Source organism: Emiliania huxleyi (genome assembly GCF_000372725.1).
Source record: "Emiliania huxleyi CCMP1516 chromosome Unknown EMIHUscaffold_139, whole genome shotgun sequence".
Lineage (NCBI taxonomy): Eukaryota > Haptophyta > Isochrysidales > Noelaerhabdaceae > Emiliania > Emiliania huxleyi.
Window position 1 is genome coordinate 17,284 of NW_005201202.1, and position 22,058 is coordinate 39,341.

The 22,058-nt window shown below is 66.3% G+C and overlaps 5 protein-coding genes across 5 annotated transcripts; 2 read left to right on the forward strand and 3 right to left on the reverse strand.

Moving 5' to 3' along the window:
* Positions 1-97: 97 nt before the first annotated feature.
* Positions 98-3,242, reverse strand: EMIHUDRAFT_110711 (hypothetical protein; the record flags this gene model as incomplete). The annotated part of the gene is made up of 2 exons (XM_005787986.1): positions 98-682; positions 837-3,242. The coding sequence occupies 2 exons, from the start codon at positions 3,240-3,242 to the stop codon at positions 98-100; spliced, it is 2,991 nt and encodes a 996-aa protein (XP_005788043.1).
* A 4,869-nt stretch (positions 3,243-8,111) lies between these two features.
* EMIHUDRAFT_110712 (hypothetical protein) lies at positions 8,112-9,702 on the reverse strand (the record flags this gene model as incomplete). Its single annotated transcript, XM_005787987.1, has 4 exons — positions 8,112-8,421; positions 8,508-8,658; positions 9,010-9,174; positions 9,237-9,702. The coding sequence occupies 4 exons, from the start codon at positions 9,700-9,702 to the stop codon at positions 8,112-8,114; spliced, it is 1,092 nt and encodes a 363-aa protein (XP_005788044.1).
* Positions 9,703-10,328: 626 nt separating this feature from the next.
* On the forward strand, positions 10,329-11,138 carry EMIHUDRAFT_110713 (hypothetical protein; the record flags this gene model as incomplete). The annotated part of the gene is made up of 1 exon (XM_005787988.1): positions 10,329-11,138. One exon carries the CDS (start codon positions 10,329-10,331, stop codon positions 11,136-11,138), a length of 810 nt encoding a protein of 269 aa, XP_005788045.1.
* Positions 11,139-14,431: 3,293 nt separating this feature from the next.
* PSBO-1 (oxygen-evolving enhancer protein 1 of photosystem II) lies at positions 14,432-17,588 on the reverse strand. The gene is made up of 5 exons (XM_005787989.1): positions 17,221-17,588; positions 16,897-17,037; positions 16,654-16,746; positions 14,743-16,443; positions 14,432-14,674 (listed from the first exon to the last, which is right to left on the reverse strand). Exons 1-4 carry the CDS (start codon positions 17,566-17,568, stop codon positions 16,081-16,083), a joined length of 945 nt encoding a protein of 314 aa, XP_005788046.1. The 5' UTR covers positions 17,569-17,588; the 3' UTR covers positions 14,432-14,674; positions 14,743-16,080.
* A 3,525-nt stretch (positions 17,589-21,113) lies between these two features.
* On the forward strand, positions 21,114-21,917 carry EMIHUDRAFT_362970 (hypothetical protein; the record flags this gene model as incomplete). The annotated part of the gene is made up of 3 exons (XM_005787990.1): positions 21,114-21,156; positions 21,247-21,512; positions 21,615-21,917. Coding segments are annotated over 3 exons (396 nt in total), but the record flags the coding sequence as incomplete, so codon positions are not given.
* Positions 21,918-22,058: the final 141 nt, after the last annotated feature.

Genomic DNA, 22,058 nt, shown 5'->3' on the forward strand with positions numbered 1-22,058 from the left:
GAGCTCTCTGGCCTTTTTGTGTACGGACAGATGTCAAAAACGAAACCACCACGAGTCCACACATACAGACATGAGACGAGCCCACCCTGATCAGTGATCATGCTGAAGCGGACCACCTCGAGGCACCACCGGAGCCAGCGGGGAGCTGCGTCACGTCGCCCGCGACCCTGCCGTCGGCGAGCTCGTCGACGACGCACTGGGGCGGGAGGACCACCTGGGCAAAGGCGGCACCCGCCCGCTCGAGGCCGTCCTGCACCGCCACCGCGCCGACGAGCGCCTCGAGCACGTCGGCCAGCACCTTGGTGCTCTCGTCGGGCAAGCTGGCGGCGAGGTCGAGCCGAAACGCCTCTTCGTCGCCCAGCTGGAGCTGGTCCTGCTCCGCCATCGAACGCTGCACCTCGTCGCGCGCAAGCCGGAGCTTGCTCGTCAGCCAGGAGCCGTCTGTGCCGACGACGCGCGAGATCCGGCGCGCGAGGAATTCGTTCCTCTCCATCGCGATGCGAGCCGCCGCCCGCACGCCGCGCTCGGTCGAGCCGGGCAGCGACTCGAGGAGGTGGAGCGAGTGGAGGACGCGGAGGACGCCGTCACCGACGAACTCGAGCGACTGCCCCTCCCACTCGCGCGAGGCGGCCGAGGCGAACAGGCCCGGCTCGCTCGGCCACGGGAGGGAGAGGAGGTCGACCTAGGGTTGGGGTTAGGGTTGGGGTGAGGGTGAGGGTCAGGGTTAGGCCACGGGAGGGAGAGGAGGTCGACCCAGGGTTGGGGTTAGGGTTGGGGTGAGGGTGAGGGCGAGGGTTAGGCCACGGGAGGGAGAGGAGGTCGACCCAGACGCGGACGGGGCCCGGCCGGCGAGCGACGAGGCGCGGGCGGAGCACGGCGAGCGCCTCGCCCCACCCTTCTGCCACGCTGCCCTCGCCGCGCAGCACGACGCGCGAGCAGAGGCGCCACGCGTCCTCCATCGCGCGGTCGACGCCGTGCGCCGCCAGGCTGTGGAGGAAGACGGCGCCGATGACCGCCTCGCCAACCTCCTTCTGCGTCTCGGGGCTCGCCCCCCCTCGCGTGATGCCGCTCTCGCCGGCCCACGGCTGCAGGAAGAGCGCCTTCTCCCACCCGCGCGACCGCACCCGCCCCGCCAGCCAGCTGGTGCCGAGCCAGCGGTAGTAGTGCGGGGAGAAGACCTGCTGCGCCCGCCGCGGCGGCGCGCCGAGGGCGAGGACGGCGGCCACCTTGCAGCAGAGGCCCAAGACCGCGTTGCCCACCCAAGCGGACATCTCGTTGGACCCCTCCCCGCCGCCGCCGATCGAGCGCGGCGTCGTGGCGCCGCAGAGGGTCGCATAGGAAGGCACCGACGCCGCGGGCAGGAGCGTGAGCAGGTCGGCGCGGAGGAGGCGCACCTCTGCGGCGTGCGCCAGGACGCGCGCCATCACGACGGCACACGCCGCGCCGCGCCACTGCGACGCGCGGAGAGGGAGGGCGAGCCGAAGCACTGCGCCTCCGCCCTCCCCCTCCTCCCCCGCGGCGTCGGCGCCGGGCTCGCACAGCAGCGCGAGCTGGTCGCCCCACTCGCCGAGTGCGACCGTCGCAGCGCTCTGCGCGGCCAGCTTCTTCGAGCGCGCGGGCTCGCCGGCGGCGTCGAGGCCTGCCGCCGGCGGCCACGCGGCGGGGGAGGCGGCCTCGATGCCGGCGAGGCGGACGGTGGCGCGGAAGAGCTGGTGGCCGAGGTGCTCGACGGAGTAGGCCACGTAGCCGCCCGCCCGCGTCGCCAGCCGGCCCAGCCGCGCCTTTGGGCTGCCCACTCCTCCGGGCGGCAGCACCGCCGGCTCCTCCGCCGCCGCCGCAGGGGGCTCCGCCGCCGCAGGGGGCTCCGCCCCCTCCTCGACGGCGCGGAGGCCGAGCCGCGCCGCAGCCATCTCTGCGAGCCGCTTCCGCGGCGCGGGCTCGCCGCGGAAGTGCCCGTACCCCTCGAGGGAGAGGGTCGCGGCCCAGACCTGCTCCGAGAGCTGCTCCGAGGCGTAGCTCGGAGGCGGGAGGCCGCGCCGATAGGCGGCCTCCTGCAGCGCGTTCTTCGGGTTGCGGTGCGTCTTCTCGCCGACGCCGCTCTGCTCGTTCCGGTCCGGGTTGACCCTCGCCAAGCCGGCCACACCGCGGGAGAGCCGTAGCGTGGGCGTGAGCGCAACCCACTCCGGCCTCCGGTGCTCGAGCACAACCACCGGCTCCCCCTCGCCGTCCTCGGGCCACGCAGCTGCATCGCCCGGCTCCGCAGTGCCAAGCTCTGCAGTGCCAAGCTCTGTGGCGCGCGGCTCTGCGCCGCCCGGGTCCGCAGTCAGCCTCTCCCACTGCGCCGGGTCCCGCAAGGCGTCGAGAGCGCGCCGCTCGCCCGCCGCACCAGCGCCGCCCCCAACCTCCGTCTGCGGCCAGAAGAGCACCGCCGCCTCGCCGGCCCCGCCCGCGGAGCCGCTCGAGACGCCGTCCGCATGCAGCATCTGAGCCGGAGCAGGGAAGAGGCCGGGCTCGTCGATGCCGAGCAGCCCGGTGAGCGTGGACGCCCACCCCGCGGCGAGCGCCACCTCCTCCTCCCCGAGCTCCAGCACGGGCAGCACCTCCGCCTCCACCTCCGCCCCGCCCAGCCTCTCCCCGACGATGCTCAGAGGAGGCACATCCAGCCGGCCGACTGGCGTGCCCACGTCCCGCACGAGCAGAGTCAGCTCGAGGGACGGGCCGCGGAGCCGGATCGGCTGCCACCGCCCGCCCGCGCACGGCGCGGGCGTCAGCACCGCGGGCCGGGCTCGCTCCACCAGATCGAGACCGACGTCCGCAGCCTCCACCGGCGCGGCAGCCTCTGGCGGTGCTGGTGCCGGGTCGGGCTCCGGCGCGGCTCTGTCGGCGTGACGGAGCGACTCCAGCGCCGAGATGATCTCGCTCGACTTTGCGTTTGCCCGCACGCCCCTCCGCTTGGCGACCTCCTGCAGCTCTCTCCGCGAGAGCAAGCGCAGGTCTTCGTCCTCTGCCGCCGGCAGGTCCACGGGTGCACCGGCCACGCCTGCTGGCGGCCAGACGCCGCCATTCCTTCCACTGAGCTGCGCGATGAGGACTGAACTCTTTTGATTCGCTCGCAGTCCGCTCTGCTTGGCAAGCGCCTGCAGCTCGCGGCGTGGCAACGCCTCCAAGGCCTCTGCCATAGAGATCGGCGTTGCGTGGTGCCGGCATGGCGTGACGAGGAGGTGCGCAGCGAGAAGCAGCATCGCTCACCAGATGGCCGCTGTCGAAGGCAAAGCCTGGTATAGCCCCAGCCGACTCCGCGTGAGCTCTCGAGGGATCTCGAGTCGCGGAGCTCCCAGCTGCTCTGTTCACACCGAGCAGCGAGGAGCGGCTGGCTAATGCAGACCAGTGCCAGCTAATGCAACAAGAAGAATTTTACAAGTGCCCTCGCACAACTCTGGGTAGGGACTTGCGCGAGGGGAGCTCGATAGACTCGAGGGGCCAGGATACGCCGCGAGGAGGACGGAGTTGCGCCGACAGGCGAAAGAAGCCGCGAGAACAAGGGACCGACAGGTGGCGGCGTCGCAGGACGAGGCAGAAGAGAACAACGCGTCAGAGGAGGAAGTGACAAGGGAGAGAACGACGAGGGTGGGACGACCGCGAGGTGGCATGAAGGTTGCAGCGAGAATCGGCGAGAGACTGCGAAGAGAGATAGGAAGAGGCAGACTCCCTAGGGTGGGCGACGGATAGCGCACCACACACCTCTCCTTAAAATCCCTGTGTGGTGGCGGCGTGCCGTCCTCCCATCCCTCCCTTGGGTTGTCTGTTTTCTTTCTTTCTTTGGGTAGGGACTCGATTGCCATACAGACATGGGTGCGAAACAACGACAAGACCAAGGCACGGGCAGAGGAACGAGAGAAGAATATAGGGTGGATAAAGCGCCTGTTCACGGCATGGAGGGTGAGCCACACCGAACGTACCGAGCGAAGAGCCGAGCGGAAGGAGGACGGGGAAGATGACTCCGAGGAGGACGAACCAGTGGAAATCCAGTTGTCAGATGTCACGATGCATCCGAAGGGGACCCCAGCGCCAGCATCATCCGTAGAGGCACGAGTGTTCGAAGAGAGAGTGGACCTGAGCAACAACATGACCTGTAGGCAAATGATCGGAGTGGGAGTCAGAAATGTGGTCCTTGCGCGAGGGGAGCTCGATAGACTCGAGGGGCCAGGATACGCCGCGAGGAGGACGGAGTTGCGCCGACAGGCGAAAGAAGCCGCGAGAACAAGGGACCGGCAGGTGGCGGCGTCGCAGGACGAGGCAGAAGAGAACAACGCGACAGAAAAAAAAATAAAATATTCTTACCTTCAAGCCCCCCTCCGAGACTAGGGACAGAACCCACCCGTACACAGGAGAGATGGGACTGCGCCTCGCCCCCACTTGCCCTGACTGCACAGGATTGCGTGCCCCGAAGACGGCGACACATAGCGGGGGACACTGCGCAAGGAGGGGGTGCGAAGCCAAGGTTGGGGTTCTAGGTGGTGGGACCATGAGGGGGGGTGGGCGGGGTCCTGTGGGGGTGAAATGTTGCGCGGCGAATTCGAACCTACCCCCTCGCCGCGCCGATCCTCACGCGGAGGGTAAAACCCTGTGGGACAAAACCCCTCCGCGGTCGGCTGTCTTCAGAGTGGACCCCCCCCTCCCCAGCCTCCCCTGTTCGTTTTTCGCACCCCCCCCCCCGCTCCCCATCGGTGACTCGCGAAGGACACGGACACTCGGGGTGGGGGGGGAGGGGTCCCCCAGAGAGGGGGCTTTGGGGCCTTGTTGAGTCAATCTCCCCCCCAGAGGGGCCTCGTTGGGTCGATCTCTGGCCGATCTCGTGTCAATCTCGTGTCGATCTCGGGTCGATCTCGGGTCGATCTCGGGTCGATCTCGGGTCAATCTCGGGTCAATCTCGGGTCGATCTCGGGTCGATCTCGGTTCGATCCCGGGTCCATCTCGGGTCGATCTCGGGTCACGTCGTGCGGCGTAATGAGGCGAGATGAGGTGAGATGAGGCGAGATGAGGCGAGATGAGGCGAGATGAGGCGAGATGAGGCGAGATGAGGCGAGGCGAGGCGAGATTAGACGAGATGGGGCGAGATTAGGCGAGATGGAGCGGGATATCGCGAGGTGCAGCCAGCTCCTGCCTGGATGGAGTCAGGATAATGCCTGGGAAGATTCTGATTGGTGCCTGAAGGGGGCTAGGTATGCCTGGAAGGAGCCAGGTTGATGCCTTGAGGCCTTGAGGGAGTCGGCTTGAGGCCTTGAGGGATCCATATCTGGATCCCTCACGGCCTCAAGCCGACTCTCTGGTTCTTCTGGTTCCTCTCGGCGACGCCCAATGCGTGCGCCGGCGTGGGGAGTGTGCGTGCGCGCGCGTGTGTGAGATGAGGATTGTGGCAGGCTGGCTGCTGCTGATGTGGGCAAGTGTGCTCTGTGTGCGGCGCTGCGCTGGCGTGCGATGCGCGCGTGCTGTGCGCGTGTGCGTGTTGGAATCGCGCGTGCGTCTGCGTGTGCTGCGCGCGCGCCGGCGTGTGCTGTGCGCTGTGCTCTGTTGAGCGCCTGTTTGTGCAGCTGGGAGGCGCAGCTTTGGCTGGCAGGGCTGCGCGGTGGGCTGCGGCGTGCTGCGGGTGGTCGCGCGCCTGCCTGATGGTGTACGGCGGCCGCGCAGCCCGCCCGACCGGGTCGTCGGCGGCCCAGGGCGCGAGCATGCGGTCGGCGCTGCATGTGAGGCTGCTGCGCGGCTGGCGCGTATGTTTCCGTGTGGTGAGGGACGCGCGTATGTGTTCACGCTGCGGGCGCGGGCGGGCGCGGGGGGCGGCGCGGTCTCACCGCGGTCCGACGTCGGTTGGTCTTCGGCGTGGCGAGGGCGGGCGCGCAAAGAGGCCTTGCCGCCATCGCGTTGCCGCGAAGGAAAAAGAATTTTAGAACAACGCGACAGAGGAGGAAGTGACAAGGGAGAGAACGACGAGGGTGGGACGACCGCGAGGTGGCATGAAGGTTGCAGCGAGAATCGGCGAGAGACTGCGAAGAGAGATAGGAAGAGGCAGACTCCCTAGGGTGGGCGACGGATAGCGCACCACACACCTCTCCTTAAAATCCCTGTGTGGTGGCGGCGTGCCGTCCTCCCATCCCTCCCTTGGGTTGTCTGTTTTCTTTCTTTCTTTCTTTGGGTAGGGACTGGCGCGCACTAACAAGAAGAAATTGTTCACCTTACACCGGAGCGCGGAGCTATCCCTCGGAGACCCGTGTTATGGCCCTGCGACCGCGCACCCCCCCAGGGCTAGGGCTCTCTAGCCCGCAACCCGACCCCAATCGTCTGGCCAACTGGGATCTATTCTTGCCATATTCGAGAATATAGACCCTATTTTGGACAAGAATACGGAAAGAATACGCAAAAAGAATATAGATAGTACTCGGCGAGAAAAGCGTATAAAGGCCAAGCTTCTCACTGAGGGAGGGAGGGTGTAGAGGATGTAGAGTGTAGAGCGCTGTAGAGCTGTAGAGCTGTAGAGCGCTCTGGAGCGCTGTAGAGCTGTAGAGCTCTACATCCGGCGCGTGACGATGTGAGTCCGATGTAAAGCGATGTAGAGCGCGATTTTGCTGTAGAGTTTGTTGTAGAGGCTCTACAGCCAAACCGAGCCGCGCTAATGGGGTTTCTCCGAGCTTACTGGAGCTCTGATGGACGGCCCTGACTATCACTGACACACAGATAGTCACTCTGACGGCACACAACACCCTATAACTGCGCGTCATGACCAGCCTGCCATGCGTCGCCGGTGCCGCATTCGTCGCTGTGCTTCTTTAGCAGGCGGTGGACTGTCGGCTGCGAGGACGGTCGCATTTGCGCGAGGCGAGGCGATCATTGTTGAGCGTTGCATGCGCCATGACTCGCGCCAGCGCGTGCGGGAGCTCCTGGGTTGAGTCCAGGCGAGTTGCGCTGGCCACTATCGCTACGCCGAGCCGAGCTGACGCGCCGAGGCGCCGGCCAGTCTCAGCCGTGAGGCATGCCACAGCAGCAGAGGCACCTGCCACCCATTGGGCGGGCAGACAGAAGGCCAGGGCAGCACTGGCAAGTGCAACGCGCCTCATGTCGGAGAGCGACCGTGCCTCGTTCGCCGCTTATGATGTAGAGTTTGTTGTAGATATTTCACGTTGTAGAGCGCCTCTACATCGCTCTACATCGGACTCACATCGTCACGCGACGGATGTAGAGCTCTACAGCTCTACAGCGCTCTCCAGCTCTACAGCTCTACAGCGCTCTCTACACTCTACATCCTCTACATCCTCCCTCAGGCTTCTCAGCTCCCCGGTCCTGGTGGTTAGTTACCGACCTGCACTCCAAAGTGCTCCAAGTTTATACGAAACAAGAAAATTATCGCACGACACAGTGACTTCGACTTCGCAGCTCACACACATAGTCATAGACGAAAAGGTGCATCTGCATGCACATGGACATGCACATGCCGCATGTGCGCATGTCATGGTGCCGCATGTGCGTGCATGCACATGCATGGCATGTCAAATGTCATGTGACTCCCCATTTGCATTTCTGCAAAGGCGTTTTAAAAAAATCCAAGAGAGGGGTGGGAGGGCGGGAGAATCCAAAAAAGCCGTCCAAAAAGCCACAATGCACAAAAAGCCAGCGAGCCTCCCGTTACGCGATTGCTCGCGCGGAAGCGCAGCATGATGCGTGGCCAGCGCGGGAGCAGGTCGGCGCCGACGCTGCCAGAACTAAGACGAGACCGGACCGCGACCGACGGCGGGCCGTGCTGCTGCTGGCGAGCATTCCGCGCTGCTATACCTACAGGGAATCCGTGCTGCTAAATCCGGCCCTCGCGCCCCCTTAGGAGGGGCAGGGGGTCTCAAGAAAAGAAAAATTCGGACAGACTGTCAGATCAGATCACAGAGTTACACGCTCAGTACGGAGGGCGGTGGCGCAAAGCCAACAAGCGGGGTCTCACAATGTGTACACTCGGATACATATACACACTCGCGTCGCCCACGCTTAGTTTTCCTGTACAGACTCGAGACCGCTAAACGAATCTCGAGGGCCGACGACACGAACGTACGGCCGCGGGCAACGTGCCGAGCTCACAGCTCCTTTGGCTTGGCGCCGCCTCCTCTCCGCGCGGCCTCGCTCTCGGCGCGCCTCACGACTAGCGCGGTTGGCGCGAGGAGGAGCGCGTAGTGCGCCGCAGCGAGCAGCGGCTGCGACGCGACGCCGAGCCGGCCGACGACGGATCCGCCGTAGAGCGGCGCGACGACGTTGATTGCGGAGTTGCCGATGTCGAGGACGGAGAGGACGAGGGCCTGGTCGGCGGCGGGCACCGACTTCGAGAAGAGCGAGGCGAGGCACGTCTTTGTGATCCGGCCGAGGACGGCGGAGACGGGGAGGTGCAGCCTACAGCCGCGCGAAGTCGCGGGTGAGTCCGCCGCCGCTTCGCCGGCTCTTCGCGGCGGCGGCGGCGCCCGGCGTAGAGGAGGAACGCGCGGTGGCGCGACTCGAGGAGCGAGTTGAGGGTTGCGAGGCAGAGGCAGAGGCAGAGGAGCCGCCCTTCTCCCCGGCTGGCCGCGAGCCTGCCGACGAGGAGCCAGTCTACCGCGAGGCCGAGCAGCTGGTTGTACGAGGCGAGAGAGCCTACGGACACGGGCCGTGGGCAGGTCACGGCCACGCCCGTGCCGCGCAGCCGGCCGCGCGAGGGAAGGCGAGAGCCAGACACGGCCGGAGAGAGGGACCACACCTGACGGACGCGGCGCCAGGTCGAGGAGTGAGGCGCCAGGTCGAGGCGTGAGGCGTGAGGCGCGAGGCGTGAGCAGTGAGGCGCGAGGCGAGGGACTGCCGCCTGGCTCTCGTACAGCGCGTGCATTGAGTACCCCGCCCGCATGAGCAGGCTGTACAGCAGCCGGAGCAGCAGCATCTCGCCGCCGCCGCCGCCGAACGCAGCCGCCGTCTGCTGCAGCGAGGAGCGTACGGCGGCGACGCGGCCACCGCCGCCACTCCTCCCGCCGTCCCCGCCGCTCTCGCCGCCGCCCTTTCCGCCTCGCGCGGCCACGTGCGGAAGGCAGAGCTGCACGAGGGCGATGTCGGCCGCAAAGAGAGCCGCCGCCGCGAGGCACGGGATGCGCCGCCCATAGCGGGAGGCGATGATGCCGCCTGAGCGAAGAGGGCGGGCCGTGAGCCGCGCTGAGGAGAGGCGGCAACGCGGGCGGGCGCACCGAGCGCTTGGCCGAGGGAGAGGGCGAGCGCCATAGTGGAGGAGAGGCGGCCGAGGGCCTGCGTGCGGCCTCCCTCGTCGGTGAGCGAGCTGAGAAGCGCCGTCGAGCATGTCATCGTCTGCTTGGCCAGCCCGACGATCACTCGGGATGCGACGAGCAGCAGCAGCGACGTCGCAACGCCGGCCACGGCGTAGGAGAGAGCGGCGCCGAGAAAGCTGATCTGGAGCGAGAGCTTCTGGCCGAGGCGGCGGTCGCCGACCAGGCCAATGACGAGTCCGCCCGTGAGCTGAGCTATCGCGTAGACGGAGGAGAGCACGCCAAAGCTCTCTGGCGTGCCGCCCAGCTCCGCAAAGAGAAATGGAAGGTTCGGCAGCACGAGGGCGACGCCAAACATGTCGACGAACACGGCGAGCAGAAGTACGTTGGTCGGAGAGTCGAGAAGGCGCAGCAGTGGCGTTGGCCGCATAAACGTCGAGAAAGCAGCTTCGGAGCCCTCGAGCGAAGGCTCTCGAGGTTCTGGAGTATGCTGTATCCTTTGGCCGCCGCGTAGGGGAGCTGCAAAAGAAACGAAAACGGTTCGGGGCGGGGTGGCGTTTTACTAAAGACTTGTGACGTTTCGGAGAGAGAGAGAGAGAGAGAGAGAGAGAGAGAGAGAGAGAGAGAGAGAGAGAGAGAGAGAGAGAGAGAGAGAGAGAGAGAGAGAGAGAGAGAGAGAGAGAGAGAGAGAGAGAGAGAGAGGAGAGAAGACAGAGCGGAAAAAGAAACCATCAAATCCTTTTCTCGCCGGCGGCTTCGCTCTCTCGGCGGCTTCGTGACACAGCCCAGAGCACACAGCCCAGCCCGCCCGCCACACGCACCTACATGCACTCCTCCACCGCTCTCATTGCCGTCGCTGTCGCCGCGACCGCGCTCCTCCTACTGCAAAGGCAGCGAGGCCTCCTGCCGCTGCACCACCGGCCGCTGCGGCCGTTTGGCGCCTGCGTGGAAGCATCGCTCCCATCCCTGATCCGCAATGGCGCGCTGCTGCGGCGCCTGTGGCGGCAGAACGGCGGCCTGCTCGTGCTTCGCGGCCTCTCGCTGACGCCTCGCGGCATGCTCGAGCTGTCTGCGCTCTTCGGGGAGGTTGAGCAGGAGCTGGATGACAGCAAGATTCACTTCCGGGTGGGCGGTCTCTCGTCGGTCATGCGCATCGGCAATGTGCGCGACGAGACGGGCCGCCTAATCTCGATGCACACCATCTCCGCGCCGCTGCCGCCGGGCGGCTCTGCTCAGTACCGAGCCGCCGAGCGGCAGCCAGCGTGGCACACGGACTCGCTGTACCGCCGGCGGCCTCCCGTCGGCTCGGCGCTGTACTGCGTGACGGCCCCGCCCTCGGGCGGCGCCACGTGCTTTGCGGACGCGACGACCGCCTTCGCGAGCCTGGACGAGGTGACCAAGGAGCGGCTGCGGGGCCTGACCTGCGTCTGCTCGATGGCGCACCACGACGCAAAGGTGAAGAAGCGGGGCTCGCCAGACTACCCGACTCTCTCCGAGGCCCAGCGGAGGGCCAACCCGGCTCAGAGAGTGCCTCTCGTGCTGCGGCACCCGCAGACGGGCAGGGAGGCGCTGTCCGGCATGAACGCGGGGACTTGCGCGGTGCTGCCCGGCGGGGCCGAGCTTTCGCGCGCGGAGATGGACCGGTGCGAGCTCGAGGCGGTCGAGATGCCGTCGGTCGAGGCGGAGCTTCGTGCGCTGCTGCCCTTTGCGACGCGCGACGAGTTTGTGGTCCAGTGGCAGTGGGAGCCGGGAGACTTTGTCGTGTGGGACAACCGATGCACGATGCACTGCGCAACGGGCTTCGAGTGGCAACGGTTTACGCGAGAAATGTGGCGGACGACGCTGGTGAGGGAGTGGGAAGAGTAGCGCTGGTTGTTAAGAGTGTCGTGAAACTGCAAGAAATAAAACCGAAAAACCAGGACGCAGGGAAGACTCTAGACTGTGGTGCTCTGTGTGGGTCGTGGGGCTCCTGGCACCAGTGCCACCACACGCCCAAAACCGGCGGTGCAACTCGGAGAAAACGCGAACGAAATAAACAACGAATAAACTCCAAGTGCATAAATCGACGCGCTCGAAAACGCCAACGAGGGCTCGAGGGGTGGGAGTCTGGGAGAAGGACCGGGTCCCCACCACCTGCACGAGCAGGATCTTGTATTGCAATAAGGGAGGAACTCAGGGACACAGAGCTCAGAGGAACTTGGAGTGCAGGTTGGTAGCCGCACGCCCAAAGAAAGAAAGAATTCTTACTTAAAATACAAGCCTCTCTCACAGCACACTGCTCACTGGCACGACAAGGGCGCGGACTGGCGCGGACTGGCACACCCACCGGCTCACCAAGAAAGAAAAAAACGAACATTCAAGGGAGGGATGGGAGGACGGCACGCCGCCACCACAGGTGCTAGCCGTCGCCCACCCTTGGGCTGGGTGGAGGGCGTTTAGGGGCGGTCTTGGAGCACTTGGAGTGCAGTCATTAACCGGATAACCGCACATCCAGGGCCGGGGAGCTAAGTCCTAAGAAGCGCACCCAGCGGGCCGGATGATTGGCATCGGGTTACGGGCTAGAGAGCCCTAGCCCCGGGGGTGCGCGTTCGCAGGGAAAGGGCCGTAAAGTAAACACTGGTCTCCGAGGGTTGGCTCCGCGCTCCGGGTTTCCCCTAGCAGCAGACCGCCCCCTCTACTCGGAGCTATAATGAACACCAGACATGCACACGACACGCACTCTCACACGACGTCACCGCTCAGGGCCCCTTCGCGCAAGGTCCTCATCCTCACCCCGGAGGAGGCTCCCCTCTCCTCTGAGTTCTTCCTCTTGTTCGCCTTCCGATGATCGTCTGACGGGCGCGGGGCCCGACCTCCCCTCCTAGCCTTTTTCAGCCGCGGCCCCGCCACCGCCTCGTCTTCTCTGTCCGATTCTGTCGCCACCACCGACGGTGATCCCATGCCCGACTCCTCGGGCGAGGGCAGCGGCATTAGATCGCCACGCCGCCCCTCCCCGGGAAGTGGGGCCAGCTCACTTCGATCGAGGACTCGCGCCCGCCCCCGCGGTCTCTCTATCGTCCTCGGCTCGTCCGTACGTCCCGACTCTACTCGCAAAGGCCGCGCCAGCTCATCTCTCAAGCGGCCTTGCCGCTCCACCCCCATGGGGCTTCGCCTGGGGCGCTCCGCTGGCCCAATGCCCACTGCCCTCTGCGGTCCCCTTACCATGCCTGGCCCGGCTCCCCATTGAAATGAGCCCGTCAACCTTGCGACCACCGGCACGTGGTCCGCACTGAGGGGGCCCGCCCGGGTCGCCACTGCCGCCCGCGCAGGTTGCCCAACTGACGACCATCCTATCGCCGGCCCATTGGCCCATACATAATCGATGCGCGACACCCCCCTCCCCTTCGGGCAGAACGTGAATCCCATCGCCGACGGCCCTGCTGCTTCATGGCAGTCGGTAAGGCCCAGGCGCGGTCTTCGAATTCTTTCTTTTCTGGTGGATCTGTGTTAGTGCCAGTGCGCGCCAGTCCCGTGCCCAAAGAAAGCAAGAAAACAGACAACCCAAGGGAGGGATGGGAGAACGGCACCGTGCCCAGTGTTGTGCGAGGGCGCGGCGCCGAATTCTTTCTTTTCTGAGGCTACGAGTTGCTGCTGGCGTGATGCAGGCCGAGAAGCTCACGAAGCTCCACAAGAGCCTGGAGGATGCTTCGAGCTTGCGCGGCTCGGCAGGCGGCCTTGGCTTCAACGCCGCCGAGGCAAAGGCGGCGCGAAAGGCGGAGAAGGCGGCAAAGAGGGCGCGCGGTGGGGCAGAGAACAAGCGCGAGTTCCAGTCGACGAGCGCCGGCGCGGTGGCCGCTGGCCACTGGGACCCGTGGGCGCGGCCGGTGGCCTTTGAGATGAAGGCCAAGAACACCGTCGCGGGCGGGCTGTACTCGATGTTTGTCAAGGGCGAGACGGTGGGCGGCACGCTCAAGGAGGCGCAGCGGGCGGCGGCGGACGAGGCGGCGGGCATGGGCGCCCCGGGAGAGACGGGCGCCAAGAAGCGCAAGGGAGATGCGGCGGCGGCGGGCGCCTCAAAGCAGGAGAAGAAGAGCAGGAAGCGCGAGAAGAAGAGCGAGGCGGCGGTCGAGAAGGCGGCGGCGGAGAAGGCGGCCGGGGCGAAGGCGGCGACGGGCAGCACGGGCGGGTTTGACTGGCAGGCAGACATTCTCCGGAGGCTGGAGGCGGCGCCCGGCGGGAAACTGGACGCCAAGCGGCTCCGCAAGGCGGCGGTCAGCGGGGCGGCCGCCGCGCTCGGCTCGTCCGACAAGGAGGATCTGCGCAAGGCCTACCGGAGGAGCCTCAAAGGCTTGCGGCACCGCGTGAGCGTGTTTGACGACCCCGCAACAGGCGCCGAGGCGGTGGAGCTGAAGAGGTAGCGGCGGCCTAATCGGCGGCTGTGTGTGTCACTGCGTCTGGGGCCTCGAGTCTGGGGCTTATATGTTATCCGGATCGGACTCATGTTATTGTTAACTCGGACCCCCCTTGAGGCTCGAAAAGCACCACTTGCGGCTTGCGCATGGGCTTGCGTGGCGCGGGCTTAGCCGGCGTGTCGGAATCGCCCGCCCGGCCGACACGCACGTCGCACGACGCACGACACGCGACACGGGTCCCGACCGAGGCGGAGACACACGACCGGGCGGCACGCGGCTCGCGGGTGGTCGTGGTGTCAGATCGTTCGACGTTCATTTTCCGCGAATGGTCTCGGGTCGGGGCCAAGGTGCTGGAAAAGAAATAACCTGCCCCGCACACGCCGGAAGAGTCGATCGGAAGTCGATCAAGGCGACGCTGTCCAGTCACTCGGGTCTTCCTGTCCAGTCCCAGCCGGCTCAACCACGCCAAGCATGATCTCTGCTCTCCTCGCCCCGCTATCGGCTCCCCAGGCTGACCTCGTCACGAGTCTGCCAGGCTTCGACAGCTGGCCGTTCAAGCTCTACAGCGGCTATCTCGCAGTCAAGGGTCCCTTCACGCTGAACGATTACGATGAGCTGCGCATCCACTATCAGTTCCACACGTCGCAACGGGACCCGCAGAACGACGCCGTGGTCACTTGGCACCAGGGCGGACCGGGCGGCTCCAGCATCGACGTCGGCCTCTTCACCGAGATGGGCTACTTTTCGCTCTCCTCCGACGGCCCTTCTGCAAACGAGTTTGCGTGGAACAAGGTCGCCAACATGCTCTACCTCGAGTCACCCGCCGGCAGTGGCAACAGCGCGGGCTTCTCAACGTGTGTCAAGGCGGGCAAGCCTGTGGGGTGCAAGTGGGATGACGTCTCGCAGGCCGAGGCGTATGCGCACAGCCTGGTCGAGTTCTCGCGCGCCTTCCCCGAGTTCGCCACCAACCCGCTCTACCTGACTGGAGAGTCGTACTTTGGCCAGTACGGCGAGGCTTAGCCGAAGCAAGCAGGGCGAGGCGACAGCATCCTCTGACCTGCGTCCTCCGCGGTGCAGGCCCAAACATCGCGAGCTACATCCTCTCGCACGCGCCCTTCAACTCGACGCTCCCCCTCAAGGGCATCGCGGCGGGCAACGCGTGCTGGGGCGGCGACGAGACGAGCGTGGCCTGCAACGGGCCCAACGAGGAGCGGAACGACGTCGAGATGTACTTTGGAAAGGGCCTCGTCTCGAAGAAGCTGTACGAGCAGGTGCAGGCCGCCTGCGACGGGCAGTTCGACGAGCCGGGCGCCGCGTGCGACGTCCTCCTCGAGCGGGTCTCCGCCGAGGTCGGGCCGCACAATGTCTACAACATCTATGACAACTGCGACGAGATGCAGGAGCGGCTCGCCGCGCACAACAAGTCGATGCGCTGGGCGCGCCAGCGGCTGCGCGCCGACCTCGCGCCGCGCTCGAGCTCGGCGGAGGGAGGCTTCACGTGGCGGTGCGGGGGGATGGCTGCGACGGAGGAGTGGATCACTCGCCCGGACGTGCGAAAGGCGCTCCACCTCGACGCTCCGCACAAGTCGAGCTTCCACTACTCCCTCTCCGGCCCCGCCTCGATCACGCTGTGGCCCTCCCTCTCCGGCAAGCTGCGCGTGCTCATCTACAACGGCGACGCGGACGCGTGCGTGCCGTACAAGGGCAACGAGGAGTGGATCGGCATGCTCGAGAAGCGAGGCGTCCTCACCGAGGCGAAGGCGTGGCGCCCCTGGTACCTGCCCGGCAAGCGCCGCGCGCCCGCCGGCTACGTGACGGCGTACACCCCCTCCGAGGGCAAGCACGACTTCTCCTTCCTCACCATCCGGCTGGCAGGCCACATGGTGCCTACCTACCAGCCGGCGGCGTCGCTCGCCTTCATCTCCTCCTTCCTCGACGCGAAGCCCTTCTGAGGCGGCAGCCGGCGCTCTGGTCTCTCGTGCCGGGCGGTTGGCCGTGCGCCTGTGCTGTGCGCTGCGTGGACTGAGCCCGCGTGTGCGGCTGTGCGCTGCGGCGACCGAGCCAATCGCATCGAGCGAGAGCACTTGCCGGAATGCGGAGAGCCGGAGAGCCGGCGGCCGAGAGCGGGGCGTGCGCGCGGGAGGCGGGTGTGCCGCCGCGGGCGGCGGGGGCCGTCGCCGGCGTGGTCGCGAGCTCCGACAAGGCTACTGGCTAGCAAGTAGCAAGAGGTCCGCCGTGTCTGTCTCGCGTGTATCTGTTTTTATCTGGTGACGCTACTCGCCAAAGCGGACCACACCTCTCTCTGTGTGCACACATATCCGCGCCATCCCAAAAGTCGAGGAGCGACCCGCTGGAGCCGGCCCTGCTGCACGCGGGCTTGCCACAGCCATCACATCGGGTCGGGGAAAAGACGGGCTCTAGTTGGGCACGACGGTGCCAAAGAACTGGCCCTTGAGCAGCAGCTCCTTGGGCACCTTGGAGCCGAGGTCGGTGTCGGAGGGCTGCTTCTGCACAAAGACGCCGCCAAACTCGCCCAGCTCCGCGTTGACCGAGGTGACCTTGAGCTCAATCGAGCCGCGGCCGACGTCGAACTTCTTGTTGTTCTCCTTGAAGAGCGACTCGTCGCCGCCGGCCTGCAGCGCGGGCAGCGCGACGGCCTGGTCGTAGCCAGTGGTGGTGCCGCGGCCCTTCGGGTCGAGGAAGAGGCCGGTGCGGTAGGAGGGCACGTTGAAGCCGCCCGACATTTTGAGGCCCGGGCTGATGGAGGAGGTGGCACCGTCCTGGGGCGGGGCAGGGGCGGCGGGGTGAGGGGCGGCGGGGTGAGGGGCGGGTGGGGGGAGCGAGGGAGGCAGGCGCGGCGAGGGGTAGCTGCAGGGTGGGGGGTGGGGGGTGGGGGGGTGGGGGGGAGCGAGGGAGGCAGGACCGGCGAGGGTGCGAGAGGCAGCTGGAGAGGCTGGCGCAGGGAACAGTGCGGTGGGCGGGTGGGCCACCGACTGCGCGACGAGGTTCTTCACGGTGAAGAGGAAGGGCACGCGCTCGCCGCCGGGCAGCTGGACGGTGGTCGGGGCGTAGTCAATGCCGTCCTGAAGGGGGGGGGGGGGGGGAGGAGGGGGTCACGGGTGCATTCGGGGAGAGGAGGGGAAGCGCGCGCTGCCGTGGGGGCAGGGCAGCTTGCGGCGACAGGGTAAGGAGAGGGGCGGGGCCCGGTGCAGCGGCGGCGGTGCAGCGGCTGCCTTCTCGAGGAAGGTGAGCTTGCCGTCCTTCTGGACGAGGTCGCCCTCCATGCCGGTGAGGACGTAGGTCTGGCGCGTCGTCACCTTGGTGTCGACCGCCTCGGTCACCACGCCCGACTTCGTCAGCTTCTCCTCCAGAACCTGCAGCCGTCGGCAGCAGCGGCGCTGTCGCGAGGCGGCGCGGGGGCGGAGAGGAGGGGAGGGGGGCGAGGGGAAAGAGGCCGGCGACCGGTTGCAGCGCGCAGTGCGCCGCCGCGGAGATGCTGCCCCATCAGGCGTGGACGCTCGACGCGCGTCGTGTGAAGGCTGTGCAGGAGGGCGCGCCTGGAAGGAGGTCGGCTCGAGGCAGAACTCGTCGATCTTGTAGTTGCCGCCGACCTTAATCTCGGTCTTCATGCCGTCGACCTGCTCGACCACCGGGCAGGTGTTGGCCAGCCCCGTGCCCTTGATCTGCTGGTACGTCAGCGACGCAATGTCTGTGCGCGTGAAGGGGCCGGCCGACGCCGACTGCACCCCGACCGCAAGCACCGCAGCAGCCATGCCAGCGACCTGACCGGCGGTGACCGAGTCCTTCGCGGCCATGCTGACGTCGGCGGACCGCTGCATCGGCGCGACGCGCCCCGGGGCGGGCGTCACGAGCGAGCTGCTGAGCGAGAGGGCAGAGGCGAGCATGGCGACCGAGAGAGGATCTGGGAAGCGAGCAATTATCCGAACTTTTTCTTTTGAGAGCGCCTTCGTTGTTAATAGTACAAACGCGAGCGGTCCTACGTTGCAGTCGCACACACGCACACGCCACGCTGCACCGCGCGCCCGCCCACTGCCCCGCCCAGGCGGGAAAGAGATGAGGAGATGGGACAGCAACGGACTTTTTTCTTTTTCACACACCTTGTTCTTGAGAAGAAAATACGTCGCATGGCGCTTTGCGCTGGTCTATGAGAGGTTGAGGTGCGAGCCCTGGAGGCCCTGGGGATGGGGGGAGACTACCCGCGGGCCTAGAAGGCCCGCGCGCAAGGGGGTGGGACATTGAGATTGAATGAACATTCTGTTCAGTCAGCGTGTGGACCACTTGTCCGATGTCCAGCGTCGGCGCGTAGCTCGGGTCGTACAAGTACTCACCGGTCTCAGCGGCATTGCCATGGTAGGCCAGGCCCACCTTATACCGCAGCGCAGCGCGAGCCTGCATGTGCTCGCGCAACCCCACCTTTGGAAGGAAGGCAACTCGCCGCGAGGCCAGCCCTCCTCCAGGAGGACCTGCTTGCGGTGCGCTGTCGACGAGGGGTTGAGGAGGTCGTAGTCGCCAAGCAAGGTCTTCTGCCTCCCAGGGCGGAAGGCCCGGGCCTGCCCGGGCGCGCGGGCCCGCCCAAGACGGCTGGGCGAGGGAGCGCGCGACGGAGCAGCGAGCTGAGGAGGTTGTACTCTCTGCTCTCAGGGTCGAACTCGCGAGTGCCGATAGACCGCCGCCAGGCTCCAAAAATGTCTAGCGCCTGGTGGTCGTCATGCGAGTACCGATAGTGGGGCGGGAAGTGCGCGTCGAACCGCGCAGTAGCCTGTGGAGCACTTGGAGCACTTGGAGTGCAGTTATGATATCAACCTCACATCCAGGGCCGGGGAGCTAAGAAGCGCACCCAGCGGGCCGGATGATCGGCATCGGGCTACGGGCTAGAGAGCCCTGACCCCTAGGGGGGGTGCGCGTTCGCAGGGAAAGGGCCGTAAAATAAACACGGGTCTCCGAGGGTTAGTACCGCGCTCCAGGTTTCCCCTATAGCAGCAGAACGTCCCCTCTACTCGGAGCTAGTAAACACCAGACAAGGACACGCGACGACACACACTCCCCCTTGGCGACGGCGTCGCCAATCACAACCCCTCCGCCCGGTCTCCCTGCCCCGGCTCCGGTGGGGTCCCCCCCCCGGTCCGTTCTCCTGTTTGCTTCTCGATGGTTGTACGGCGGGCGCGAGGCCCGACCTCCCCTCCTAGCCTTTTTCGGCTGCGGCCCCGCCGCCGTCTCGTCTTCTCTGCCTGATTCCTGTTGACTCTGTGGAACCCGATTTTTTGATTCCTTCTTTGCTGCTCTCCTGGATCTTTTGGAGGTCGGTGCGGCGGAGGTGGAGGCGACGGAGGCTCGGCGAGCACGGCTGGGAGCGGCAGAGGATTCAGGATCGGTGCAAGCACTGATCTGAGAAGAAGGGTGGCTTTGTTTGGTCACGATCGGGACGGATGACACGTCTGATGCAGACATGCGGTCACCCTCGATTCCTGTTTGTTGAATGTTGAAGCCCTCTTCGATGCGCAGTCGCAGGAGTGATAACCCATCGAGGTGGGAGCCGCCTGCGGCATACTGAATCCTCCACCGGTGACACGAGCCGACTCGTCCCGCTCCTCGAGCGGCTCGTTCACCTTCCCAGCCACGCCCTGCACAGCAGCATGGCCATCCTCCTCCTCCTCCTCCTCCTCACTGTAGTTGTCCCACCCGTCGTCGGAGTCGTCGCCACGGCGCTCGAAGCGGCACTAGAGCTCCTCTTCCTCTGCTTCCTCTGCTATCTGCTGCGCCAGCACTGCCTCCCACTCAGGGTCGGCAGCAGAGCCAGCATCGCTTTGAGTAGAGCAGCGCATTGCCACGTCCTCGTCGCAGAGCTCCACCGCGGCGAGAGACGTGGTGACAATGGCGATCGACGTGCCAGCGGCGCGGCTGGCAACGCCAGCATCACCGCCGCGCACCGCGGCGTGGGGCGCAGCAGCGTGCCGTTCGGCCATCGTGTTACGACATCCGACCTGCGAGCTACGCGCCGCGCTGGACATCGGACAAGTGGTCCACACGCTGAACAGAATGTTCAATCTCAATGTCCCACCCCCTTGCGCGCGGGCCTTCTAGGCCCGCGGGTAGTCTCCCCCCATCCCCAGGGCCTCCAGGGCTCGCACCTCAACCTCTCATAGACCAGCGCAAAGCGCCATAGGACGTATTTTCACATGGCTTTTTCCGGGAGAGCCTCGCTCCCTTTAAATAAATAAAGAAAAGGGGCACGCCAAACGAGGGGTGGGAGAAGGACAGGGTCCCCACCTGCACGAGCAGGATCTTGTAAGGACGATCAGGGACACAGGGGAACGGGAGCGGGGAGCTCCCTTTCCACCGGGCGGTTGTGTGGGTTTCTTCCGTTCGGCCGTGTTCTCGTCGACCGACCATGATCGCGGCGGCGGAGGGGAGCAGGGGCGGCGCCAGAAAACCACTCACGCGAAAAAAAAATCTGCCCGTCCTCGCGCGATTTCTTTCTCACGCCAACACCACACCATGACCGACCATCAGAGCACTTGCACTTCCGCCGCCCTCGCCCGTGTCCGAGTCGCGCCTGACAACAACTGCCTCTTCACGACGGCCGCGTATCTGTGCGAGGACCTCACCTCCGAGCTCGACCTGCGCGCGGCCGCGCGCCGCCTGCGCGCCGCCTGCGCCGACAGCGTCAGCGCCGACCCGGACCCCGACACGCGAGCCCTCCTACTCGGCCACGACAGCGTGGCCGACTACGGCGCGTGGATCCGCGTGGAGACGCACTGGGGCGGCGAGCCCGAGATCCTGATGCTCGCGCAGCACTACAATGTCCAGATCGTGCTCGCGTCGTGTGAAACACTCCGCTGCTCGACATACTCGGCCGACGCGCCGACGGCGAGCGTGTTCGTGCTCTACACAGGGCAGCACTACGACCCGCTGGTGGGACAGCCCGCTGCTAGCGACGCCGGCGCGAGCCCGCTGCGCCGCCTCCCGCTCGACGCCGGCGTTCGCCTCGCGGCGAGCGCGATTGAGATTGCGAGGGCGCACAACGCCGAGGCGGAGCGGAGGAAGCTGGAGCGGCGCGTGAAGAGGATCAAGTGCGGCGGGTGCGGCGCGATCGTCGCCGACAACGCCGCCTTCCAGGCGCACTGCACCGAGGTGGAGCACGACGACGACTTCACGTACGAGTGCGAGCAGGTGAGGCTGCGGGAGTCTCTCCTCGCGCCGCTCTCCTCCTGCTCCTCCTCCTCTGCGCCTCCTCTCCTCCTCGGCTCTCCTCCATCTCCTCGCTCTCTCTCCTCCCTCTCCTCCTGTCTTCGCCCCTCTCCTCCGCTTCCCCTCTCCTCCTCTCCACTTGAGGCGACCTGGCGAGGCGACCTGGCGAGGTGCCCGCAGGTCGAGCTCGTGCCAGGAGATATGGGGAGATATGGGGAGATATGGCGAGGTGCCCGCAGGTCGAGCTCGTGCTGGGCGAGGGCGACGAGCTCCCCGACGGCCACGTCGACCTCGAGTCGGAGGGCGAGCACCCACTCCCCACCGCGCGCTCTCCTGGCAAGGGCTCGTTCCCCAGACTCAGCACGAGGCGGTAGGCGTGCACGCCTTCTACAACGCCCTCTCGTCGGAGGCGCTCTCGCTCTCGATGCGCTGCACGCTCGCCCCCTTCGAGCTCGACGGGAAGAGGTACCCCACCCTCGAGGCGGCCATCACCGCCGACGCCGTCGCCGACCTCCCCTCCTCCGAGCAGCGCGCCGCAGCGGTGCTGTCGGCGGTGCGTGCGCAGTACGCCTCCGAGGCGGCCGAGGGCTCGGGCCTGGCGGCGCACCTCCTTGCGACGGGAGACAAGCTGCTCGCGTGCGTCGACCTCAACCCGTGGCTCGGCATCCAGGCGCGGGGCGGGAGGGGGGGGGGGAGGGGGAGAGGCGGGGCGAGAGGATCCACGCCCTCTCCGCGCCCCCAGGCGGGCGACGGCATCTCGACGGGCGAGAACCGGCTCGGCAAGGCGCTGATGGCGGTGCGGGACGAGCTGCGCGCGGCGCGCGGGTAGGTCGGGCCGCGACTTCTCGGCAGCCGAGTCTTGCCTTTTTATCACCGCAGCGACGAGGAGTCGCTGTAGAGGGGGAGGCCACGAGCCACGCCCCCCCAGGCCCACACCGCGCGCCGCACGTGCGATTTGGGAGACTTTTGCGCTGGGGTCCGCCCACGCCCCATGGCATGCGACTTGCGAGATGCGAGATCTCTCTTTTGTTTTTTCGTGGAGGGGAAGAGACTTTGCAACCCTCTTTGCGGCAAAAAAAAACGCCCGTGGCGGAGCCGGAGGGGGACCGCGCCGGCTCGTTTCGCACACTCTCACGCGCACTTGGCGGTCACACATAAAACGCAAAGACGTCACGTATCCATGTGG